General features: G+C 37.0%; 1 protein-coding gene across 2 annotated transcripts in view; it reads left to right on the forward strand.

Moving 5' to 3' along the window:
• LOC121738052 (neural/ectodermal development factor IMP-L2-like) overlaps window positions 1-27257 on the forward strand; it is a 72176-nt gene extending 44919 nt beyond the window's left edge. The window contains exons 1-7 of one of the 2 annotated variants that reach the window (XM_042129870.1): window positions 15895-15992; window positions 18833-18974; window positions 20252-20400; window positions 24569-24725; window positions 25235-25428; window positions 25833-25955; window positions 26498-27257. In XM_042129870.1, the coding sequence (XP_041985804.1) occupies window positions 18854-18974; window positions 20252-20400; window positions 24569-24725; window positions 25235-25428; window positions 25833-25955; window positions 26498-26518 (765 nt within the window). In that variant the 5' untranslated portion in view covers window positions 15895-15992; window positions 18833-18853 and the 3' untranslated portion in view covers window positions 26519-27257. Of the gene's footprint in view, window positions 1-15894; window positions 15993-18832; window positions 18975-20251; window positions 20401-24568; window positions 24726-25234; window positions 25429-25832; window positions 25956-26497 lie in introns of those variants that run through there. The other variant, XM_042129869.1, reaches the window with a different exon arrangement.
• The last annotated feature ends 388 nt before the right edge of the window (window positions 27258-27645 follow it).

Here is a 27645-nt window from a genome sequence, read left to right on the forward strand (position 1 = left end):
AAACATTATATTAAACACCTCAATCGTGGGTGTCGCAGATACAATAGATTTTCAATTATTGTTGTGCGACAGCCGGCTGCCGCTTGGGGATTGATGGGTTAAATGCATTTTTTTTAAATATCAGCTTGGGTAAATACTTATCAAACATAGGTCAGGACATGTGAGCTGATCGAAAATTCGTAGGACAAAGGGAGGGTTGACCGGCGGCGCGGCGTAGGCTCGTACACAAAGTTTTCTTTTCGCACATTAGTAGGTTAGTTTTATCCTCAAGGAAAAAGAAAAATCACCATTTCGGGTTCAGACAACCATTCATTGAATTTTAAAAGTGTCTGACAGTTTTTTGTTTATTACGTAATTTTAAGAGGGATTGAGGATTTTGGCCGACCTATTTTCGCTAAATGTGTTTTTTCGCGTTCACGAATATTTTTTCAATAACACCCCTCTCTTTTTTCGGGGGTTAAAAATGGATAGCTAACATCAATACAAACAAAAGATAATCTTAGACAAAACCACGTAAAGGGTCACATTTCCAAGATATGAGCTGCTAAAGCTTTACCAATTTAAAATATTGCAACTTTGGCAGCTCAAATCTTCGAAATGTGACACCTTACGCGGTTTTGTCCAAGATTATTTTTTGTTTGTATTGATGTTAGCTATCCATTTTTGAAAATAATATTCGTGAACGCGAAAAAACACGTTTAGCGGACAGTATGTCGGCCAGGCTCCATACAAAAATCTTCATACCCTTTTAGAAAGAAATTACAATTTTAAAATGGGGTCACAAGATCTGGGGAGATTTTTTTTATAATAAAGTTCGTCTGCTTGAAAACCAAATAAGTTTAAATATGGACCCCCATATTTAAGTAAATTGGTTTTTGAGAATTTTGAATAATTTAGTCTAGGTTAAAACTAAAAATACATACCCTACTGATAAAAAGATCTACAGACTACAACTACAGACTAGGTGTAGTATTAACTATCAAGCTAATGAATATCTTATAACGAAATTTTGTCCCAATTATGGGGTCCGTTTCTAAGGTACATCGTTAAAACTAAGATTCTACTTAGTTTAAACCGTTGTTAGTTAAAAATAATGGTATACTATGTGGTCATATGATACTCTGGTTAAGTCATAATTAAAACACAGAATTAACTTTAAAGTTTAACCCTTAATTCGACGGATTTTTTTTTCGCGATTTTTATTTTTTTTGTTTATATACCTTTCCTTTAGTGTCTAAAGATGTACAGAAAAATATATAAAAAATTCCCTATTTGACAATTTTCGAGAAAATGATAGTATAGTATACTATACAGGTTGCTACAAAACACCCTTCCAATATATACGTATAGCCCGCTATGCAACTCTGATTCAGAGCACATTACATTTATTTATTTTTTAAGGAATAAAAATAAATTTAAAAGAATTAATTGGTTTTAAGGCTAAGTTAGGACAAATAATAGCTGTTTCTTTGGCTTGTTATATCAATTTGCTCAAGCAGTGACATTTATTGGGGATGAAACATAGGGGTAGTTATAAGTTTCTGCAAAAGATAATTATAAATGTCCTTTTTTAGGGTGTTAAATGTCCACAGAGAGTAATAGCTACATTATAGACTTAATTTCAAACGTAAATCTTCAAATTGAAGGTTTTCTTTATGGATTTTAAAATTAATAAAAATTTGACTACCAAGAGCATTCACAGATGAAAGCTTCTGAAGCTTCAAGTATTTCTCAACTGGCTGATTTCAGAAAGTATTTAGAAGACGCTTTTAAGTTCCTGATCTGTAAAAAAATTGAAATTTCAATAAAATACAGCTATATAACTTACTTATGGCTGGTTGGCAAAAGCGCAGAAATGACAGAAACTTTAAAAGCTCTAACAAAATGCTTCATGACCTATAATGGAGTCATATACCTAGAGAACCACAGGATAAACATTGGAAAAGATAATATTATATCAAAAACTAATTTAGGAGCCATCTAAGTACCTACTAAAAGTGTTTTAGTCAAGGTGGTTGGTGAGGGGTTTCATCTCGAAGTAAAGGTCAATTCATTAAATTTAAATTGTAAAAAAAAAGCTCAGTTATCGTGTCCAGCTATACTTTTGGGACTTTAAGAGGCTTTTCATGTATTTTTTGTAAAAAAATCATTGACAACTAAAAAGAAATGCCTCAAACTAGCAATTTACCAATTTTTACAAAATTAGGAATATCAGAAAAACTTTTTTTCAGTAAGCTACATCTCACTCAATGAGGAAAAGAAAGCTTTTGTAAGAGCTTAGAGTGTGTAGAAATGTAAAATTCCTAGAATAACCAAAATATTTTTCATAGACCAGTACAAAAGTAAGCTAAGACTAAAGAGGCCGAACAATTTTCCCATAGATATTATCAAATCTGAGACCCAATGTCGAAATATTAAGTATAATGAAGACCATGGACAAATTTTAAGTCCAATAAGTCCAACAGCTCCAGCTGCAGCAGTTGACAAAAGGTCCAGGATGATAGTACCGACTTCACCTTTAATCCGACGAAGTGAAACTCGCTATACATAGAATTTCGTAGTGTGATTTCAGAGAAAGTGGCAATGTATAATCGGCTAAACGTATAGTTTAGGCATAATTATTGGTATGATATGAAAGCAGATTTGTCCAAATTATTATTCAGCCGCATGATTCAGATAGGTGACAATTAATAACTATTGCTAAAGTGTTACTTAGACCATTTTAAATATCTTAAATAACATTATTTTAAAACGTATGTTGCAAACCATCGACTTTGGTTTACACTTTTCGATTTTTTATATTATTTTTCTTTTAAACATATAAAATAGTATTTTTAATAAAAACTAGAAGAGTTTTTTAATAGAACAATATAGAAACCTCATTAAAATATGGAATAATTTTCTAGCTAGAATTTTTTAAAGTAAACGTATAGCCCGCTATTTAGGGTCGAATTAAGGGTTAAGCAGCATCTTTGTCAGTGGGCCAATAAAAAGTTATGTCCGCATGTGCCTTAAGAGGATTTTTTTTATGAAATAAGGGGGCAAATGAGCAAACGGGTCACCTGATGGAAAGCAACTTCCGTCGCCCATGGACACTCGCAACATCAGAAGAGCTGCATGTGCATTGCCGGCCTCAAGCCGGCCTAGGATACGCTAACACTGTTTTTCCATACAAACGTATTCCCCAATTTACTCTCTGGACATTAGACAATGCGTCTAGACAAATGATTTTTATACAATATTGGGATGTGTTGAAGCTATACATTCGATATTTTCTAAATTGACTTATAAATAAAAACAATATAACCCTTCAAAAATCGCAAAAAAATATTGTCCCGTACCCCGGTAATCCACCGACCGTAACACAAAGAAAGATCTTTAAGATAAAATAAAAACGTAGAGACATACCGCATAAACTCACTGTTCCTGAAGATGTCATTTAAAAAATATATTAGATAGGCTCTATTTTGAAAGAGGAATCAGACTTCCCCTCCTTTTACTATGGTAACGTAGTCCGTTACCATAGTAAAAGGAGGGGAAGTGAGTTATCTTCATACAAAGACACCGCGCGCGGCTTGTATGTGTGCGCCATAGTATCAATGCGTCGCTACGTACGGCACACAACAAAATCTCGGCCAGTTTTACTAGGCTGGTACCGCCGAGATTTTGTTGTGTGCCGTACGTGGCGACGCGACTCATTGATACTATGGCGCACACATACAAGCCGCGCGCGGTGCCTTTGTATAAAGATAACTTACTTCCCCTCCTTTTACTATGACGTTACCTCGATTTACTGTATCTGTCTCTATCACAATACACGTGCCGGCGCAGGGTGAAGCGTGATGGCAATTGTTTCGTCGTTTAAATTCTACTGCACCCGCGTTCCCTCTACGTCGCTTTGAGTTTTCACTCGCGGAAGAGTTTGTTTGTTTGTTTGAACGCACTAATCTCAGGAACTACTGGTCCGATTTGAAAAATTATTTCAGTGTTAGATAGCCCATTTATCGGGGAAGGCTATAGGCTATATTTTATCACGCTTAGACTAATAGGGGTGAAGAAATAGAGGAAAATGTGGGAAAAACGGGGGAAATTATTTCAAATTGCTTATTATCTTATGAACTACTGGAGCAAATTATACTTCACCTAAATCGGGACATATTTTGACCAGAGTTAACAAACGGTATAATATATTATTGTGAAACCATAATTAGCACGCACCAATAGCAAACTGTACACTATACTTTTTTTAGGGAGAGGAAATGATTAAAGAATGTTTTGGCGCGTGGATGATAGAGTCATGCGTTTTGATTCCGGCTACGCGCGGCTCGGCTGCGTAAATATAGAGTTACATGGGAACTGTACATGTTCTCGCAAACGTCTATCCTAAAATTGACGACCTCTGTGGCTCAGTTGGTGGCGCGTTGGTAGCGCAAGCCGGGTGTCGAGGGCTCGAATCCCGCCGACGGAACAAAAAGTTTTCAATGTTCCTGGGTCTTGGCTGTGTATTAAATATATGTATGATATAATAAAAATCTTAAATATATGTATAATATAAAGTATTATTAAATATTATATTTCCGTACGTTGTCTGGTACTCGTAACACAAGTCCTTCAGGTACTTATATCACGGGGCAGACTGACGTGGTGTGAACTGTGAAGCGTCCATAGATATTATCTATATATTAATACGTGAGCCTAAAAGTTTTGTATCCCTTTTGACGAAAAATGGGGAAAAGTAGTGAATGAAATTTTGTACAGTTATAGTTTATATGGTGAAGGAGTGCATCGAGCTAATATTATTTTGAAATTATGCTTTTATCATACATTTTTTCAACAAATAAAATATTACACACACTACAACACACCGATAGGAAAAATGACAGATTTTTGAGTGACATGCCTGTACATACGAATCATACTCTTTTATTTATGATTGAAGTCTGTTGACAACAAGGTGACAATTGAAAATTGGATTATAGTTTTTTTTTTTTTATTGAATCGATATTATAAGACAATGCTTAAACGGCCAGTCTGAGATCAGCTAAGTCCCAGAGCCAAGAGTCCTAATATCGTTGTAACTAAGGTCGAATTTCGACCATTGGGCGATCTCTAGTATTATTAAAGAGTCATACAACATTCATAAAGAAAAAACTCTTAAATTCAGTGACATGTCAATCCTGATTCCAGACACTGAATAAAAGATTTTGTTAACTTTGATCGCTGCGGAACCTTGACATGTCGTTTTGACGGATTTTCCATAGAGCGGCCTCGGGGAAAACCGACCTAAATTATATATGCAACTGGAAAGCTCGAGTCCAAACGCATGCATTTGACATTGGAGTCCGGGACTAAGGAACGGGGTGATTTGAAGGCGACGCCTTGATAATTTGCCTGTAGCGATATCGATTTTTCTCAGCAATGACTAAAGCTAAAAAATTAAAGTTCATTGTCAGTATTCATCATGTCTTTGTCTTTGAATTACCCATAGCATAACACGGTTGGTCAACTTTTATAACACAGAGTAATCAATCAAAAAGACCTCTGTAAAAAAAGGGATTCCTAAATCCTATTTTGCCAACAGAGGAGAGTGATTTAAGCTTCCAAAATTTGTACATAGATTGGTTCAAGCATACACTTTAGTTTGCCCTTAGCTTATATGAAATGTATTTATGGTTTTTAAATAACGCGACATAAACCATTTCGTCGCTTACGCCTTTTCCATTTTTTGCTGTTCCATTGCTTGTTTTCTATGAGAGGCCGGGCCGGCCTCTCGTAGAAAACAAGCAATCTAAAACATATCCAACATGGTTTTTTTTTTTTTACTTTAACGCGGCGTCACCTTAACTGTCGTCAGTGGCGAGACAATGTTGTTGTCAGTGGTCCAGTAGCCACTAGACCAGTCACCAGAACGTGGACTAGAGCCTGGCTCTTGACTCGTAGGTCGTGGGTTTGAACTTCGATTCCCGCGTTGGAAACATGTTATTTCCAAGTTTATTTTTTATTTTATTTTATTCCTTTATTCAAAGCATTACAATAAACTTACAGAAAAACATGACATAGTTTCCCATACAAAAACCTAAAAGGTTTATCTAACCTAAAAGTTTGGTTGGGACAATGCAGGCTGATCACCTGATTCGACAAGTAAGATGATCCATGCGTCGGATGGGCATGTAAAAAGTCGGTCCTGCGCCTGATCTCTCGCCGGTCGTGTCGGTCTTCCATCCCACTGGGTTATGAGAGTAAAGGTATAGAGAGTGCTCTTGAGTACCGCACACATATTTTTTCCTGCGTACCTGGCCTGGTTTCAATGAAACCGGCCACCGTCACCGAAACCGGTGTGGGAGTTATTATTATTATAGGTTGTCAGGGCTGGCAAAATACACGAGCCCCGACTCAAGAGGGCGCGAGCTCAGAAATATTTTACCCACTGTAGTTACGCCACTGGCAGTCATATAAGGTCGTAAAAAAATCGGCCAAGTGCGAGTCGATTTCAGAAGTCTAGATACGGTTCTTGAGATACAGCCTGAAGACAGACAGACGGACAGACAACGAAGTCTTAGTAATAAGGGTCTCGTTTTTTTACCCTTTGGGTAAAACCCTAAAAAGTGGAAATTCTTTAGGGTGTATAATAATTAATAATATGTATTCTTTACTGCGCTCTAACTTACTCTTTCAACTTTTAACTGCGGGCCTAAAATGGTCGCTTTGAAGGATCATGACATGAATCATAATATGATTCATTTTTCTAAAATCGCAAAATGCAACTCTGCTTGCAATTCATTTCTGTATTTTTGTACTGATTTGACATTTGTCAGTTTGACAGTTTTGACAATTCATTTGCTGAATTGATTGAGAGGAATTGCTAAATGTGACCATTTTAGCCCCGCTGTTCTAAACTCTTTCAGGCCTCAGCTAATAATTAATATTGCGCAAAGGTCGTATATACCGTATATTTACCACATACCGTATATTTTTCCAGATGAGTGCGTTATTGCGCCTTAGATGATGATGAAAAATACTTTGAATGATTGAAATAATTTAATAAATTCTACGAATTTAGGATGTTTCCAGTAATTGAATTTCAAATAACACGAATGACAGTAAGTAAGATCTTCATCCGAATAAATTGTATTGAAATTTAAATCGCTGGAGCTCTAAAACGAGTGGATCATTCTGGATAATATTTACAAGATTACAGCGACTCCAAAAGAAAGAATGACGATTTTAGCAGTCTCTTTTAAATCTGCTTTTGGCCCACCACGTGGGAGAGCCATGCTTCGGCACGAATGGGCCGGCTCGACCGGAGAAATACCACGTTCTCACAGAAAACCGGCGTGAAACAGCGCCTGCGCTGTGTTTCGCCGAGTGAGTGAGTTTACCGGAGGCCCAATCCACTACCCTATTCCCTTCCCTACCCTCTCCTATTCCCTTCCCTTCCCTTCCATCCCTACCCTCCTTTATTACCCTATTCCCTCTAAAAGGCCGGCAACGCACCTGCAGCTCTTCTGATGCTGCGAGTGTCCATGGGCGACGGAAGTTGCTTTCCATCAGGTGACCCGTTTGCTCGTTTGCCCCCTTATTTCATAAAAAAAAAAAAAAACCACACATTCCCACCACTGTATCTCCTGTGTCGCCAGGATCGACAGCGGTATCCAACCACGAAAACCCTTTGATATGATCTCCGGGAGCCCGAGGGACATGCTAAAGCTGTCTTGGTCCCGCAACGACATTAATCAGAAGAAGATAGGAGGAGTGGGAAGGAAATTTTAGCAGTCTACTAAATGACGCCTGCAACCCAGTTGCGCCAAAATTATTACCGTACATTTTCCGCGATAAAAAACATCCTTAGGGTGGGTTACACCAACTTACTTTAACTATAACTTTAACCATAACAAAATGACAAATGAACTGTCAAATCCCTAGTAAAATTCCACAATGGACGCCATATTTGACCATAATCTTAACCTTAACTATAACTACGCCTCTGGTGCAACCCACCCTTAATGTCATTTCTTGGGACGCAAAGCATCTCCATACCAAATTTCAGCAAAATCGGTTCAGCGGTCTGTCAAACTCTTCATAAAAACTTTTACTGTAGTTGCCTGGTGAGTGGTACGCCTAGTCTGAGTGCGTTACTCTTAGGGATTGCAATCCGGTGTCATTTTCAATCCGGACCGGATTTGACCGGATTCCCATCAATCCGGCCGGATCCGGTCGGATCCGGCCGGATTGTTTTACCACTCTCGACATTTATTGATTGACATTAATGGATTTTATTAATTTTATTCTAAGCGTTATTGAATCACTCACCGAAATTGAAATGTACTAGTTATAAGAATAATGTAAATAATGAAAGAAAAGAGCTAAAAATTAAACCAATTGTAAAAAAACCGGCCAAGTGCGAGTCGGACTCGCGCACCGAGGGTTCCGACAGCTTAAAGGTATTATAGACCTGAGTATTTGGTATGAATTTCAATTTAATACCTCTACGCGTTTATGAGGAAATGGGTAGTAAGTTTAAAATTATTAAAAAAAAATATATTATGTGATGTAACTAAAAATTTATGGTTTTCGTAATTTTTCCTTTATCTATGCTATAAGACGTTGCTTCGTACCAAATTTCAAGATTCTGAGTTCACGGGAAGCACCCTGTAGGTTTTGATTCCCTTGCAAGTGTCGAAAATTTGCGGCATAAACGGCTGTATCTTTTGATTGCGTTGGCTTAGAAGTTTGATTGTTTCACAGCTTCAAGGGACAGTAGACCTGAGTAATTGATATAAATTTCAGCTTCATACCTCCACGCGTTCCTGAGAAAAAGGGTCTTGACAGACGGACGGACGGACAGACGGACAACAAAGTGATCCTATAAGGGTTCCGTTTTTTCCTTTTGAGGTACGGAACCCTAAAAACAAGCCCAGATACTGTAAGGGGGATGGAGAAAAAGCTTTTTCACTAGGGGTAATTTAAAGAAAGTTATTCATGCAATAACCATATCAGTCTGCCACCAATTGCTAACACCGGATCCGGTCGCCGGATCCGGTATATTGGGACCGGATCCGGTACCCATAAAATGATGCCGGATCCGGCGATATTCCGGACCCGGTTTTCCGGATTGCAATCCCTAGTTACTCTCTAGTGCGTGGAAAAGACTATAGATCAAAAATTGAGATGAGTAAAAAGTTTTTTTGCCATGTTTCAAAGTCTACATCTAAAATCTAGACTCAGATCTCAGTAAGAGCTAGTGCTAGACAAGGTTGCCTAAAGTCTAGAAAGGAAGGTTGCGTGACGCATGTATAGTGTGTACGTGACAAGCCCGTCGTCTCGCTCGTCATGGGCTCGACCCCAAAAAAAGATTTTTTTTCCTTGGATATGATGTAATGATATGTCAGTTGTTACTTGACAGAAAGCTGAATGAGTAGTCGTTATTATTGATATTAAATTTGTGATAATATTATTTTTTACATTATTCTTTATGGCTACCTACCAAACAATCTTATATCTTTAAACGAGCAATTCTTGTATATATATATATATATATATATATATTCGGAATGGAATCTCGGAATCGGCTCCAACGATTTTTATGAAATTGAGTATATAGGGGGTTTCGGGGACGATAAATCGATCTAGCTAGGAATCATTTTTAGAAAATGTCATTTTATTCATGTATTGTCGAATACCGAGCGAAGCTCGGTCAAATAATTAGATTTTTTTTTTTATGAAATAAGGGGGCAAACGAGCAAACGGGTCACCTGATGGAAAGCAACATCCGTCGCCCATGGACACTCGCAGCATCAGAAGAGCTGCAGGTGCGTTGCCGGCCTTTACGAGCGAATAGGGTAATAGGGGAGGGTAGGGATGGGAAGGGGAGGGAATTGGGGATGATAGGGAAGGGAATTGGGCCTCCGGTAAACTCACTCACTCGGCGAAACACAGCGCAAGCGCTGTTTCACGCCGGTTTTCTGTGAGAACGTGGTATTTCTCCGGCCGATCCGGCCCATTCGTGCCGAAGCATGGCTCTCCCACGTATCTAATTAAGTATTTATAGGTCCGTAGTAAGTACTTAATAGTACGGAAGCCCTAGAACAAAATATTTTTTTGTGATTAATAACAAGCTAATATTTTGTGAGTAGCTACATTTTGATAAGACGAACAACATTTTTATTTTCGAAAAATCTCGAAAGTGGTAGCTAACAGAGATAGAAATGATTTCATAATTTGACTCGATGGTCCTAAAATATGGATTGTTTTATTTGTAGGACAAGGTTACTCTTAAATTATATAACTTTTAACCTACAAATATACAAAAAATCAGCTGGTTAGGGTTCCGTTTTAGGGTTCTGTAATCAACAAAACTTGGTTGACTACTGTACCCTAAAACGGAACCCTAACCAGTAGTGATGGGCCGAATGTGGTTTGAACCGAATACGAACTTCGGCCGAAAATTCGGTAAAAATGAAAAATTCGGCCGAAGTTCGGCCGAAATTCAGTTCAATTTCACCGCGGTTTTTCGTTTTGTGACTTGTTTACGCACTTGCTGCAAATATTGCTAGATGTGCCCCGCCCGCACTCCGCACTTCCCCGCGGGGCCGTTAGCCAGCTAGTCATTTGAAAAGTAAAGTCAAAATTTTTGTTTTTTTAATTAAGTAAGAAAGATTTCTTAGACTTGTTGAGAAGGGCAGTAAAGTTTTGTTTTTTGATTAAGTAAGAAAGATTTCTAAGGCTGGTTTGGTTAGTAAGAAGTGCGGTTTAATTTTGTGTTTTGTTTGTTTAAGTAACCTAAAATTTTTGAGACTGGTCGTTAAAAGGACCAATTTAAGTTTTTTGTTTATCACGTATGATTACTTTTTCTTATTCAAATAAGTAAATGACTTTAAATGAATATAGTTCTTGTGTCAGACTTACTTCATTTCACTGTTACTACAGACTTATACTCACAGAAAACCGGCGTGAAACAGCGCTTGCGCTGTGTTTCGCCGAGTGAGTGAGTTTACCGGAAGCCCAATCCCCTACCCTATTCCTTTCCCTACTCTCCCCTATTCCCTTCCCTTCCCATCCCTACCTCCCCTATTACCCTATTCCCTATTAAAAGGCCGGCAACGCACTTGCAGCTCTTCTGATGCTGCGAGTGTCCATGGGCGACGGAAGTTGCTTTCCATCAGGTGATCCGTTTGCTCGTTTGCCCCCTTATTACATTAAAAAAAAGTGCAAGTATATTTAGTGCCGAATGTTCGGCATTTAAACCGAAATTCGGCCGAATGACGAAGTTCGGTTCAAGCTGCCGAAGTTCGTATAAACCGAATGTAAAACGAATTTCGGCTCACCCCTACTAACCAGCTGATTTTTTGTATAATTGTAGGTTAATACCTAGTTATATAATTTAAGAGTTAACTTGTCCTACAAATAAAACAATCCATATTTTAGGACCATCGAGTCAAATTATGAAATCCTTTCTATCTCTGTTAGCTACCACTTTCGAGATTTTTCGAAAATAAAAATGTTGTTCGTCTTATCAAAATGAAGCTACCCACAAAATATTAGCTTGTTATTAATCACAAAAAAAATTGTTCTAGGGCTCTCACTATAAATTTTCTTGGCTGTAAAATAATTAATTACGCATTTTATTTGCATTGATTTAAAAAAATACCATACATATCCATTTCCATAATATTATATTATATTTCCATACAGAGTAATGATTAAAATATTTAGAAACAATTAATTTTATTTAAAGTATATGTAGCGACATCTACTGTTGAGTAATATAATTATTTTTTTATGGATTTAATTAGTAATATAATTATTATTAAATTAGACTTTTTAAAAGCGGCACTTATGTGAATATCATGATCAAATTAACTTAGAAATTGTTAGAGACCATACTATAATAATTATTTTGTAATTAGAAGTATTGATAAGGAAAGTTTAAACGAATGTAAAATCGTCTATCAAGTTTTTGCTCTCATATCCTGAGTTTTATTATATTAAAAACATAGGCAAAATCCGAAATAAAAGAAGTTAATTATTTATACAAACAATTCAATATCGGTTTTTCGGAAAAAATATTGAGCAAATACAGAATGTTTCTTTCTGTAAATTTTTTTATCTATTAAAAAAAACATGTCGTTCCTGTTTTCTTATAAACCATCTTCTGTCATTATTTATTGGATCAAATATATTATTTAATCGTATGGTATATGTTACGAATTACAATTATTACTTATGTATTTCTCAGTATATCGTCATATGTACAAATCGCTGAGATGGAAATACCAAGATATACCGAGAAATGTACATTTAATTACTGTTAATTTGTCAGTCAGACTGTTTATTTTGTACCAAGAAAAACGCGATGTGACACGATGCTGCTTAACACTCAAAATTGAACTTTAATCACTATACTATATATATTATATACTATAATGCATTTTGCATTTCTAGCTGCACTGCAGATTCTTTTTTTTTATAGTCATGTCAAAACCTTGACAAACTGAACTGATTTGGCTAATTTTAGTCTTGAAATGTTTGTAAAAGTCCAGGAAAGGTTCATATTAGGAATAAATAAATAATAGTTAAAAAGAACTAAAAAACACGCTATTTTTCTATTTACTTAACAAATTTTTGAATTGTCATTGGCTCTTAATACGTATCCAAAGTTTCGAATTAATTATAGTAACATCGTAGTGTCATCCCTTTTTTCTTACATTGGTTTGAAAGGGATGACACTACGATGTTTCCACTTTTAATTTAAATAAATAAACGTTTATTTTGCCACCATTAAATGTTACACATGTGACATATGACATAATATAGGTATTATATACAGAACTGATATAAACAAGAACAAAATTAAAAATTAACCTATTTTACCTATAATCTACAGCTACAGATAATTCATACATAAAAAAAACTATCACAGGTAAACAAAAAAAAGAAAAGAAAAAAACAATTCATGTATTGATAGCACAATTATAGCACGCCAGTGTAACACCCAAGTGTGCAGAAACGGAGACCACTCAGGTTAAGACAACCGAACAGTCGTCCCTGATCTTCCGTGGACCCCTTATTTTCGGGCTGAGGACAAGCAGACGGAAGCTATATTTTAAAATTATAATATAATATTATATAAAAGACTTCTTTCTTCACTTTCTTGACGCACTATAAATAGGTAAAAATCGTTCTCAAAGATTTCGTTACATACAGACATCCCAAGCTAACAAAAGTGTGTTCAAAATGATACGAAGTTCGCCGGGTTATCTAGTAATTATCTTTATTCATATGTCCTAAGAAAACTGTACATTTTACCAGATAAAAAGTTTTATTAAAATCTAATTCTAAGTGAAAAGATAGAGAAATACCACTACAATAGAGAGGCTTTCACATTTCACGATACGTTATTTGATATCGTACCGATATAATAGATGTATTTCGCATTTTCTATGAGATATCAAATATTTTTGATACCGGAAAATCACTCTTATAACCCAGACAGAGAGTTGTAGCATAATGTATAGCTTCACAGACAGACCCTCGCATTTATATATTAGGAAGGATAAAGTATTAATCTTGCACTTGGCAACCATTAATATAATAACATACGGACAGACAGACGACTTATCACCATTTTTCCTCAACCGAAATGCACATTCATATTGCATTTAAATCCGAGTTAGGGCGAGAACACACTATTTCATATACAACATGATCAATTAATATCAGTGTTGCCAGATTTTTTTTGTGCCAAGTCGGGACATTGGAACTTTTTGGGTGAAAATAGCGGGATTCTTCCGTCAAAAGCGGGACATATTAAAAAAAAACTTATAAAATCAAAAGTTTTCTCATTTTTATCCTTTTAATATTTGACTTAAATTACGTTAACGTGACAAAAGATAGCAAAAGTAGCCATACAAAATCCACCCCTCTATCTCCCACACTCTTATCTTCATTACGCACCTTTCTTTCTCAGCACGCACGGTGCGTTCGAGTTATTCCCGAAAAGTGGGACGGATAAAAATCGGGACTTCTGGCAACGCTGATTAATATTAAAAAAAAAATAAACACAAGAATAGATGGCACCGCAACTCCGTTGCGCCAAAATCCGTTTATCGTGCGGGAACCGTACAGTTTTCTGAGATACAAAGTATCCCATATCCTGTCCCGGGACTCACTCAAAGTATCTCCGTACCCAGACAAATAAATTCAGCAGTTTAGCCGTTAAGAGGTAACAGACAGACTGAGACAATTTCGCATTTATAATATTATTATGGATTTATATTTGTTAGTATGAAAAATGATGAAATTAACTTAACTGCAATACCATTTTAACAGATATTAAAGATTTACAAATAAAAAAATGCATAGCGCTGTCAAAGTCACATAAAAATATTTTTGTGAAAAAATATAATGTGCCAATAAAAGCATTACCAACGAATGGGTAGATTGTCCAAGTTCTTTTAAAAAAATGTACGTCATAAAGACGTCAAAAGTGCACACCCACCTTTATCTCTTACTCAATTCGCATAATGCAAATGATTTATGATTCACACACACATAATATACACACAGTATGATACTCACACATGCACATTTAAACAAGCGCATCAAAGCTCACTTAACTTTTTATTATCATCATCATCGTTACCAGAAGTAGTATATAATTTCCAATTAAACTAACACTTTGGTTTCGGTGACAGCGGCTGGTCTTATTCAAAGCTGCTACACTGGAATTATTTTAAACTGCCCAAGAGTGTGCGCAGTACAGGAACACTCTCTCTTCCTTTGCTCTTGTAAGCCAGTGTGACGGTCGGACACGACTGGCGAAAGGTCAGAAATTTTTACATGCCCATCCGATACATGGATTATCTCGTCAGACAATCAGATGATCAATGTCTTAATTAATTTGTAAACAACCTTCCGAAATCGAACCCGTGACTACTTTAAGCTTTAAGCCACTGGACCACAAAGACTAACCGTCATAGTTACCAGAAAAAAGTAGTATATGAATGCGCGCCGAACGTTAAAAGACGGATGTCCATTGGTTCGTACTAGATCGCACGAGTTTTGTGAATTCGCGATAATTCGGACTTGGAACCCTTCTTTTGTTGCTTTGTTATCGTGGGAGAGATTGCCTCTGAATACTCACGTCAAAAGCGGTCTTGGGTGTTAAAAAATCAGCATGGTAACCAAAGAAAGGATTTTTTTCTATGAATAATCAAATTGACAGATTCACAAAGGAAATCTGTCATTTTGTCACCAGAAACTGTCAGTATATCTATTTCGTGTATTTCTAGTCATAGAAAAGCTGATACTCTTTCGGTATCAGACGTCAGTAAAATCATTTTTTATAAAATACCAGCATTGCATAAGACGTTACAGTATATAATTAAAGACCTAGGATTACTAACACTTGTGAAATCCTTGAAAATGATTTATTACGTCAACCTGTAATTTACTACTTGTATCGTCCAGATAAAGGAAATATCCTGGAAAATTTATGGGATGACGATGTAATGGATGAGGAGGCCCTAGGAAGCGGAAACCTCGGTACAATCATCATGATTAAGGGAACATTGACTCTTTGATGACGTGATTTGGTCAAACTTGGTAGCTGTTGGACTCATAATAGGTAATCTTACTGCTCGTTATAGCGTAAGGTAACAGCAGAATATCCAACCGTCTTTCTGGAAGTCGGTTAAAAAGAGGTGCGGTACGACCTATTTTCGTTTTCCTCATGTAATAAAAACAGCAACGTGTAAATTTTTTGCCGCTACTGTCAGCTTATAAAAAGTAAAAAATGAGGTCCTGAAAAAAACTGAAATATTGAGATGTCATGGTGAAAAAAAAATGTTACCATTAAAAAAAATCTCCCGCCGCCTATATAAGTGCCGGCAAACGTTTGCCAGCGTTTAGTCCCGGACAGTGGTCCCGTGTGTACGCGCCTATTTTTAAAAAGTGAAAAAAGTGCTTAGTGCCAGTGCGTGCTGTGATATAAGGTAGGTTTTTGGCGCGTTACTCGTTCGAAATTTGATTTTTTTTAATATAAAGCGCCAATTTTGTTTTTTTTGGTTTATAATTTTTTAAATGCAAAGATTTTTAAAAGTTGAAAGAACAACGGACTATATAGGTCACATTTCGCATGCGCATATCGATAAATATGATAACCTTGCGCATAACGCTTTGTCTTGAAAATATTTGCCACAAATCTTATTTAAAGTTTTTTTATCTAGTAAAAAAATTTAAAAATATTGCCAATTATAAGATTTTTTTATTTTTTTAATTTTTTTACATCTAAACAATTACGTTTCATTCACATAAAGGATGACACTTTTTTTTCTTTTATCTTATCAATGATCTTTGTATCTTTGTGAATGAGTTAACTGTGTCGAACAGGTGCACTTAGGTCGACAAGATTATGTCACTTTTTGTCGTTATATATTTTATATGACTCACACATTTATGATCAAGGAACATTGATAACGTTCATACGTCTTTTCTTTTTTTTTACAGCAAAATACTATAGCAAAATACTGCATGCTGCTTTAACATTTAAAAAAAGTTAAATAAAGATAAGAAATAAATTGAAAAAAAAACCTAAGGACCATTAAAGACGTGATGGACTGAAACTGGATTAGAATGAATTTGTGAAATAGATTTTCTCGTTACAATAATTTAAAAAGAGGCAAAAAAGATATTATGAACGGAAAGGTCATAATGTTTGAATTATTTGAATAAATCTGCTGTGTATTGTGTGCCATGGTAGTGACAAATTCACTAGTCCGATTAACGTGATGATATTGGACTCGTAAAAGATAGAGTAATTAAGGTATAAAAGTAACGAAATGATTACAACGGTTTATCAATCATTTTCCTGTTTTTGAAGTTGTCATAATTGTGTTATTAAAGTTATACAATAGATAAAATTTAAAACTTAAAATTGTCTCAATTCTCAGTATAATATCTGTGTTTCTGAATAGCGCGACTAATTTTTAGTTTCATTAGCTTTTCATTAATAGAATCATAGCTAATTTCATTAAAAGTATTTCGAAGGAAAGATGCAAAGTTCTACAAAAGCCGGACTCCTTTTAATTTGGCCGGATATGCATTATCGTCTAGGTCTGTCTTTTATCCGAACTTATTGAGATAATACGTGGACAAAACATAGGTACTATTTCTATAGATGGGCAAAATGCCCATAAAAATCAATAAAAATGCCATTAAAATATATATTAAAAAAAAAAAAAAAAAAAAAAAATATATATATATATATATATATATATATATATATATATATATATATATATATATATATATATATATATATATATATATATATATATATTTTTTTTTTTTTTTTTAATATATTTAGTAATATACATATATACTTTATTTTTATTTATGGTTAAATTATTTTATGTATGTTTAATAAGAAATATATTTTATACATCTTAATTCGTAGCATAAACCTAAACAATTACATCAGTGTACATATTTTATGTAGTCCATTTTGACTTATAATTACCCCGCTATCTATTTATTCGTGAACTCTCCTGCCTTGCAGGGTTGCCTGGTAGAGATCGCTTATAGCGATAAGGCCGCCCTTGCCCACATTAATGTCTTAGTTTTAAGTATTTTAAGTCTGTTTGTATACCCATTTATATGTGAGCAATAAAGTGTTTATCTATCTATCTATCTATCTAAAACACCCGGATCATTTTGTCCATCTATAATCATTAGATATAAATTGAGATTCATGACATCTACTTATTTTCACGTTATCTCAAAAATATAGAAAAATTCAAGGGCTGGGCAGCCACGTGTAAGCGAAAACGTTTTACTACTGTGATAAGATACCAGAGTCACTGGCCGAACAGTACTTTACCTTATCCACCCACATCGATAAGCGTCTACGTGATAAAATATCCAAGATTGCAGAGATGGGCGTGATTCGTGAATGTCAAAATTATGACGACTTTTGAGTTAACGTGAAGTAAAAGTAATTAAAAATATATTATAAAAAAGTCACTTAGAATGCGCACCCTGTAGCATTATTTTATTTACAAAATAAAATAATGCTACACGCAAAAAAAAACTGTAACAAAAATGAGTTAAAATAACTCATCCTGTAACGTCATTTTATTTTTTTTTAATGGCGCGACATTTTTAAAGCAATCTTTGCGATCCTTATCATTTCTTTAAAGCTCTATTAATAATATTCGTAATAATATAAAAATAATGGTGATATTCGTATCGATATCATTCGATAGGATATTATTTACAACGAAACTATTTCAGTGCTGCTACTTTCACAGTAACATGAAATTATAATCCCCCAATAAAGTGGGAGAGATATACACACAATTATCACTTTTCTTAACAGCCTGTGTACTACATTTAAATTATTATATAATATTAGTCATTTTTTAAAGTGACAATAATACTTTTAAACGTATCTTATACTTATGTTGTACGACGCAACATGCTTCCTACCTAGTAAATTTCCAATTCAAGATAATAATTTTAATTATTATCTAACTGCGTATTCAAAGTTAATCTTAACACCAATATAAACACTTCCTAAAAATATCTAATGTGGTATCTAAGATACCGTAGTGGAAATATTTTAATTTAGATACATTTTATGATTTTAATTATCGAAGTGCGCAGTTTTATACGTGAACGTGATGAAAAATGAATTATGTGAATCGCGCCATCTGTTATCATAATAACATAACTAAACACAAGTTTTAAATAAAATAATATCTAATTAAATTAAAAATATTTATATAAAATCTTGCTCTTTTGTAACCCTCGAATATTCTTTTCTCTTTTCCAGAAAGCCACAAAGAATCTCAAAATGTACCACTTAGTTCTGCTATCCGCCGCCATGGCGCTGCTGGGCAGCACGTGCAAGTCAGCCACAATCAACCGACAAATGAAATTGTTGCACGAAATGAACAACCACATAGACAGTAATGGTAAGTTAGTGCTGGGTGTAAGTTGAAGTAAATTCTTGTCATCTAGGATATTAGCTATTCTCATAATGTCGTAACCTGTCCGTAGCGGTCATTGATCCCTGTGAAAAAACTTGTCATATTTCAATTTTCATCGTTTTCTATGCAAACAGCGATTGACAATGAAGCGACAGATGTTTCTAGCCTAAGATTAAGAGCGATATCGATGGACGATGAGAACTGAATAAGAAAAGACAGACAAACAGACCGACACACTTTCGCATTTAAAAACAACTATTTGACGCCCGCAACTCCGTTGCGCAAAATTCGTTAATCGCGCGGAAACTGTACATTTTATTCGGCATAAAAAGCATCCTATATCCTTTTCAGGGACTCAAAAGTATAATATATGATATAGGTAATATTATACTAATAACGCCTCCGTGGTCCAGTGGTTCAGAGCATGGCTCTTGACTCGCTTTGGAAACATGTTATTGCCAAGTGGTGGGCATGATAAAGAAGCATGCTTCGGCCCGAATGGGCCGGCTCGACCGGAGAAATACCACGTTCTCACAGAAAACCGGCGTGAAACAGCGCTTGCGCTGTGTTTCGCCGAGTGAGTGAGTTTACCGGAGGCCCAATCCCCTACCCTATTCCCTTCCCTACCCTCCCCTAGTCCCTTCTCTTCCTGTCCCTACCCTCCCCTACTACCCTATTCCCTCTTAAAAGGCCGGAACGCACCTGCAGCTCTTCTGATGCTGCGAGTGTATGGTCGCCCATGGGGGCGACGGCAGTTGCTTTCCATCAGGTGACCCGTTTGCTCGTTTGCCCCCTTATTTCATTTAAAAAAAACCTGCGCCTGATCTCTCGCCAGTCGTGTCGGTCTTCCGTCCCACTGGGTTATGAGAATAAAGGAAAAGAGAGTGCTCTTGTGTACTGCGCACACACTCGGGTACTATGAAATTACTGCTGCGTAGCTGGCCTGGTTTCAGTGAAACCGGCCACCATCACCGAAACCGGTGTGGGAGTTATTATTATACAATTTGAGTCCCTGCAAAGGATATAGGATGCTTTTTATATTAATTATCCTAAATACCAAATATTTTCATCTAAATCAGTACAACCGTTTAAGAGTGTAGAGGTAATAGACAGCCTTTCGCATTTATAATAATATTAGTAAGGTTTATTACCCTGACTAATATTATTATATTATATTATTCTTTTTTCTAAAATAAATTTATATTATTTAAATATTCTTTTTTCAAAAATAAATTATTAAATAAACATTATTCTTTTTTCAGAGCGCTCAACCCCCAAACGGTTCCTGAATCTGACGCGTAAACCCCCAGCACGAGTTCTTCTCGGTCGCACTTCTGAAATCACGTGCGAAGCCGTCGGCACACCAGCGCCATCTATACGATGGTTTAGAGATAACGCTCCTATATACGAGGTAAGAGAAGAATCTTGGTTAGATCTTGATCTCTGATCTATGATCTTGCTTAGAACTATTTAAACGGAATTCCAGATTGGTTAATGCCTAGATATCGAAACCTAAAACGATTCGAAAACTAAAATATAATATTTAAAAAATGTTGAGAGTGCCATCTAACGGTGGAAAGCTAACTTTATTGATTGTTAATATAAAGCGTCATCTGTTTTTAAAGACTTTGTAGCAGTACCTACGTTCGTTCGCCGATGAAACAAAGAAAACAACGCGCTCTGAAAAGAACGCACGCCGTCTTTGTATACGTTCGTTATAGAAGTGAAACACAGAAGAAAATCGCTCTGCAAAGAACGTACGTTCGCAATGACAAGAGAAACAGCTGTCCGTGTAATAATACCGGACATGAACCGGCCTTGAAAAAGGCATTTTTCTAATAAGGATTCTTCGCAACAACACTACGCGTCCTCACATCGCGGCTACGTCGAGCGAGGGATCTTCGCAGCGTGGCTACGGTCTTCATGGCGTTTGCAGAGCTTCCATCTTCACAAAATGGCGGCACTACTATAATTATTACCGGCACGGCGGCGACCGGCAGCGAGACGTCGTCGGTATGGAATGCGCGCGCGGACTGAATTCGCGGCCCGCGAGAGCCCATATTTATACTCGGGCGATGCCAGCGCCGCGCGCCGCGGCGCGGCCAGTTTCTCGCGCGGCAATCATAATTACCTTCTAAATATTTCTTATTCAATTTTTTTCCCTTTCTAATTTTTGTAAATGTTTTTATCCCTTTCTGTACATCTCTTTCTAATTGTAATAGCCAATGAAAATCAACCTTTTAACTTCGTGTACATTTTTTAATAATAATAATTATCTCATTTTTTTGTATATAAACCGCACAGATTGTTCAATAAATCACTTCAGTTCACCACAGTAAATCGAGTTTTACTCTTTACTCCTCCGACCTCTAGTGAACTCTTAGAGAGACCAACTGGTCCGCTAAACTAGTTTAGAAGAATTACGACGTTTTCTCGGCATGCTAAACTTCTACCGAGACAGCATTCCGAACGCCGCTACAATTCAAGCCCCGCTACACGCATACCTACATAATGCGAAAAAGCGAGACAAGACACCGATCGAGTGGAACGAAACATCGAAGGAAGCATTCACGGCTTGCAAAAATAGCATCAAAAACGCTGTTTTGCTCGCCCACCCGAATCACAAAGCACCGATCGCTATTTTCTCCGACGCCTCGGACACCGCAGCGGGAGCTGTAATACAACAATTCAACAATAACAAATGGCAACCACTCGGCTACTTCTCAAAAAAATTTACTACAGCGCAAACGAAGTACAGCACCTACGATCGCGAACTTCAAGCTATCTACATGTCAGTAAAATACTTCAGAAAAATTTTCGAGGGCCGAGAACTCATTATATTCACCGACCACAAGCCATTGACATTCGCCCTACAGAAGAAAACATCGACATCGGAAACTCCGAGAAGAACTCGACAACTACTTTTTATCTCCGAATTCACGCACGACATTCGTCATATCAGTGGAAAAGACAACATAGTCGCCGATACATTCAGCCGCATCGAAACAATCAACACGCCGCCAGCTGTAAATTATGAAGAGTTATCTCGCGCGCAAGAGCGAGATAGCACGCTACCTACACTCTACAGCCAAGAAAACTTAAGTTTCAAAACAACTACGCTACCTAACTCCGATATCAAGATTGTATGCGAAACTTCAACAAAATACGTTCGGCCGTACATACCGCAAGACTTTCGACGCGCCGTGTTCGACTCCATTCATAACATAAGTCATCCTGGAACAAAAGCATCAAGAAAACTCATCACGCAAAAATTCTTTTGGCCGTCAATGAACTCCGACATTAGCGAGTGGACGAAAACCTGCATACAATGTCAGCGAAGCAAAATACAACGACATACATCGAGCGCCGTGTCGACATTCCCAGAAGTCGACCGCTTTCAACATACCCATATCGACATAATCGGTCCGCTGCCTACAACAGCGACTGGTCATAGATACCTACTTACTATGATCGATCGCTCGACAAAATGGCCTGAAGCTGTACCACTCACCGACATCACCGCCGAAACCGTCGCAAGAGTATTCTACGAACAATGGATAGCGAGATTCGGGTGTCCGACTACAATAACAACCGATCAAGGACGCCAGTTCGAGAGTCAGCTGTTCGTCAACCTAACTCGATGTATGGGAATAGAAAAAACGCGTACAACGCCGTATCACCCGCAATCTAACGGCATGATCGAACGCTGGCATCGAAGTCTCAAGAATTCACTGAAAACAAGACTCATCAACAGTAATACATCGTGGATCGACGAGCTACCTACAGTTTTACTCGGACTACGCGCCGCCATACGAGAGGACACCGGAGTCAGCGCCGCCGAATTAACCTACGGTCGTAACTTACGATTACCGGCCGACTTCTTCGAAACAACATCATCATCGAGCCTAGATCATACCTACATCGAGCAACTACGAAAAAACATCAACTCTCTCAAGCCGAAAAACAATGTACAGCGCCACGGTAACCAACGCAACATCTTCATACATCGTGATCTACTTACGTGCGAATACGTATTTTTACGTAACGACGCCGTAAGGAAACCACTTCAAACACCGTACGACGGGCCGTACAAAGTTCTTCGACGAGAAGAAAAATACTACGTAATACAACTACCCGATCGCACAGCAACAGTATCCATCGATCGTTTGAAGCCCGCCTACATACTGAGTGAAGATTACCTCGGCGAGTCAACGAGCAATGTACAACAGTCACCGGTAATTCTCAACTTACCTAATACCAATTTACCTGCTACCTTACCTTCACATACCAATAATTTACCTCAAAATACCTCATTACCTTTACCCGTTACCTCATTACCTTTACCTGTTACCTCACAACCATTACCAAGTGCAACACCGATCAAGCAGAAGTTACCAGCAAGTCCAGCACAGAAGACAACAAGAACAGGCCGTGTCGTCAGACTGCCGGTACGCTTCGCTTGAGGGGGAGCACTGTAGCAGTACCTACGTTCGTTCGCCGATGAAACAAAGAAAACAACGCGCTCTGAAAAGAACGCACGCCGTCTTTGTATACGTTCGTTATAGAAGTGAAACACAGAAGAAAATCGCTCTGCAAAGAACGTACGTTCGCAATGACAAGAGAAACAGCTGTCCGTGTAATAATACCGGACATGAACCGGCCTTGAAAAAGGCATTTTTCTAATAAGGATTCTTCGCAACAACACTACGCGTCCTCACATCGCGGCTACGTCGAGCGAGGGATCTTCGCAGCGTGGCTACGGTCTTCATGGCGTTTGCAGAGCTTCCATCTTCACAAAATGGCGGCACTACTATAATTATTACCGGCACGGCGGCGACCGGCAGCGAGACGTCGTCGGTATGGAATGCGCGCGCGGACTGAATTCGCGGCCCGCGAGAGCCCATATTTATACTCGGGCGATGCCAGCGCCGCGCGCCGCGGCGCGGCCAGTTTCTCGCGCGGCAATCATAATTACCTTCTAAATATTTCTTATTCAATTTTTTTCCCTTTCTAATTTTTGTAAATGTTTTTATCCCTTTCTGTACATCTCTTTCTAATTGTAATAGCCAATGAAAATCAACCTTTTAACTTCGTGTACATTTTTTAATAATAATAATTATCTCATTTTTTTGTATATAAACCGCACAGATTGTTCAATAAATCACTTCAGTTCACCACAGTAAATCGAGTTTTACTCTTTACTCCTCCGACCTCTAGTGAACTCTTAGAGAGACCAACTGGTCCGCTAAAACTTTAAACACTATAATCTTAGTTCAAGATGTCATCGCTAGATGTCACTGTTTTATGAGTTTTGCTTCCTATTATTATATTTCAAAAATTTAATATTACACTCTTTTTTTACAACTGAAAATATGATATTAATGAGAAATATATTAGTTACTAGATTAAATTTATCTTTCTGTGAAATTCGTTTCACAAGATTCATGCGTGAACCGAATAAGTAATTTGAAAAGAGAATTTTCACAAGAATAAGCAAAATTATTTTGTATTGTTAGCAAGGATTTAACTATTTCAAGAAAATAAAAATTGCAATATAACAAAAAAAATCCTTTACACAGTACGACAAGGAGTCGCACGAGATATCGGACTCGAACCCCCAGTCGCTGGCGCGAGTGTCGTCGACGGTGCTGCTGTCAGGCGGCGCGGACGCGCGGTACACCTGCGTCGCGATATCCGGACACCTCACTGCGCGGGCGCATACTATCGTTTATAATGGTAAGTTTATTATAATAAGGGCCTGTTTCAGCACTTCCTGATAAGTGCCGAATAACCTATTAATATGATAATTATATAAATAAGATAATATAATTATCATATTAATAGGTACAGTCTGTCAAAAAAATCATGAAATTAAAAAGTGGCAACATTGTTGTGTCATCCCTTTCAAATCAATCTAAGAAAAAAGGGATGACACTACGGTGTTGCCACTTTTTAATTTCGTGACTTTTTTGTCAGACTGTATACAATATGATACAGGGTATAACAAAACTAACTAGTGACAAAATATGATAATACTTTAAGGTGTATATGTGTTCTATATGTAGAGTTTGCTGTGAAATTTTAGAGAGTTTTTGCTAGTTTTATGTGTGGCTAGCATATGAGCATACTATATATAACTTTGGCTACAGCTACCTTTTAAATACTATTATGTGTTTGTTGCCCTATACATAAATCCAGAACTGGTGACAACACAAATTTTCATTTGCTTTTTGCATCATTTACAGCGGGTGTAACAGAGCGAACAGAACGGTCCCGGCTAGTCCCCCTTGCGCCGCGCATCCTCCGCCATGCTCGCGTGCTCGCGGACCCCATCGGCAGCATCACGCGGCTGCCGTGTGCTGCTCGCGGACACCCGCGGCCCAGTGTGCGGTGGACGGACGCGGAGGGACGACCGGTTACGGATAACCCGAGGATGAAGGTTGGTTATAAATTATAATATTTTACGATACATAGAAAACTTAGTATCTGTAATTATTAATTAATGAATATATATATTTTTTAATTTTAGTGTATAATTTAAAAACTGAACACAATATAGTAGATGAGCCAATTAAAATGCTTCATATTAATTGTAATTTTACAATATGCCTTAAATTTAATAAGTACCTAGAGCTAAGAATTTGCATTTTCCTAGGTTTACGAAAGTAAAGAAAGAGTTCTCTCTTTCTTGTTTTTGTGCATACACTTGGGCATCTACTTCGCAAGCCTAAAGCCTAGCTAAAGAAAGGCTGTTCCATTGAAATAGACCAGCCGCCGTCATCGAATATGCCGCATAATGCGCTCTAGTGCTGTAGTTGTAAAACTACATCTACTCTTCCCCAGGTGCTCCGGTCCGGCGAACTGGTTATCTCCCCTCTGGAGTGGGGCGATATGGGCGAGCTCACCTGCACAGCCACCAACATGTTCGGCAGCACCCACGTCAACACCTTCCTCTATCCCGCCAAAGTGAGTATATTGCAGTAATATTATACATGCGAAAGTCTGTCTGCCTGTTAGCTTTTGACGCCCAAGCCGCTGAACCGATTTTGCTGAGGTATGAAGATACTTTACGTCCGGGAAAGGACATAAACGCGCGATAAACGAGTTTTGACGCCACGAAGTTGCGGGCGTCATATATTTTGTGAATGTTAAATTAGGAAATTTAAACATAGCTCCTGATTCAAAACTTTAATTCAGAAATCAGGATTCAGGATACAAAATATTGAACCGGTCAAATCACTGTAAGAGGCTTGAAACCTTTTGTGAAGTAGTTAAGCCGAATTTTTTTAGCGGCTAATGCTTTTATTATTATTACTCATGCAAATAATAATTGTTTATCTGCTCTTTATACTTAAACGACTGAACCGACTTAGATGACATTTGGTAAAGAGGTATATTGAGTCTTGGGGAAAAGAGGCTCGACGATTACCTAGCAATTTTAGAAATCTATAAATGCCTTACTTATATAAATAAGATCATATTTTTTTAATCAAAAATCTTTGTTTCAGCCGAGCGAAAGCGACGGATAGACTTCAGTGAATACTTAACCCGAATGTTCCTGTAAAAGCGCTTCACACGATATGTAGTTGCGATTAAAAATCGCGAGGTGTAAAAGTATTATTTATATAGAATCTTTCACTTCTAGGGTGTATACTAGGCACGAGTGGAAGTTTGTACTTAATTTTAGTTCCCTAATTTGTACTTATTTTTTATTTATTTCTTAATATATTCAAAAAATATTGCAGGGTTATCATAAATTTTATTAAAAGTACAATTATGAATTATGCCTATGTTATTGCTTCAAGAAAAAAAAATAAAAAAAATTAAAGGCACACTACGCTGAGCCGCAGCGACAGCCGCAGGGGTGGGACGGAGCGGGCCGCGTCACATGAACAAAAATCCGCCTCGCAATAGTATTCCCACTGCAGCTCTGCATAATGTGCGCGAATATTAAGTGCAACTAAACGCTGGGCGTATGACGCTATTATAATAAGCCCAAAGAAACTTGTATTAGTATTAGAAATAATGTATTATTAATAATATTATCGCCGAAAGCAAACGTGTGAACGCGCCCTAAGCTACTCGAGTCTGCCTATTATTGTACGTAAGGGTCAGTTCACAAGTCGCGACGCATCGTTTTTAAGACTCACGTCGCATCGCGTTTCTATGTGAACGGACTAATGCTAATAATTATTAAATATATTAATAATTATTGTGATTTTATTTCTTACACGTAGACTGTGATGAAAATAAATACAATTTTGAATAGCATGAGTTTTTATTATTATCCTTAAGATAGTGCGATCCATATTTTTCATATTTTTTTTAAATTTAAAATTAAATAAAATATGAGCGTTTTGTGAAAATAATAATGAAACAAAATTATGTAAAAAAACAGATATATTCGATTCAAGGAAAACAAAAGATTTGCAACGCCATCTTTTAACGAAAAGAAAATTTAACCTATCAAGCCCCATAAGCTCAAAGGTGAGTGAGACACAATAGAATAACAATAGATTTCAAAGAATCCACGATCGAAGGATTAATTTAAAAATAATTATTTTGTAAAATAATAATAACACACCCTAAAATAAGCATGAGCTTTATCACACCCTATACATTGTTATGTTCACTGTACAGGGTGTGACAAAGCTCA

The sequence above is a fragment of the Aricia agestis genome, chromosome 22 (assembly GCF_905147365.1).
Source record: "Aricia agestis chromosome 22, ilAriAges1.1, whole genome shotgun sequence".
Lineage (NCBI taxonomy): Eukaryota > Metazoa > Arthropoda > Insecta > Lepidoptera > Lycaenidae > Aricia > Aricia agestis.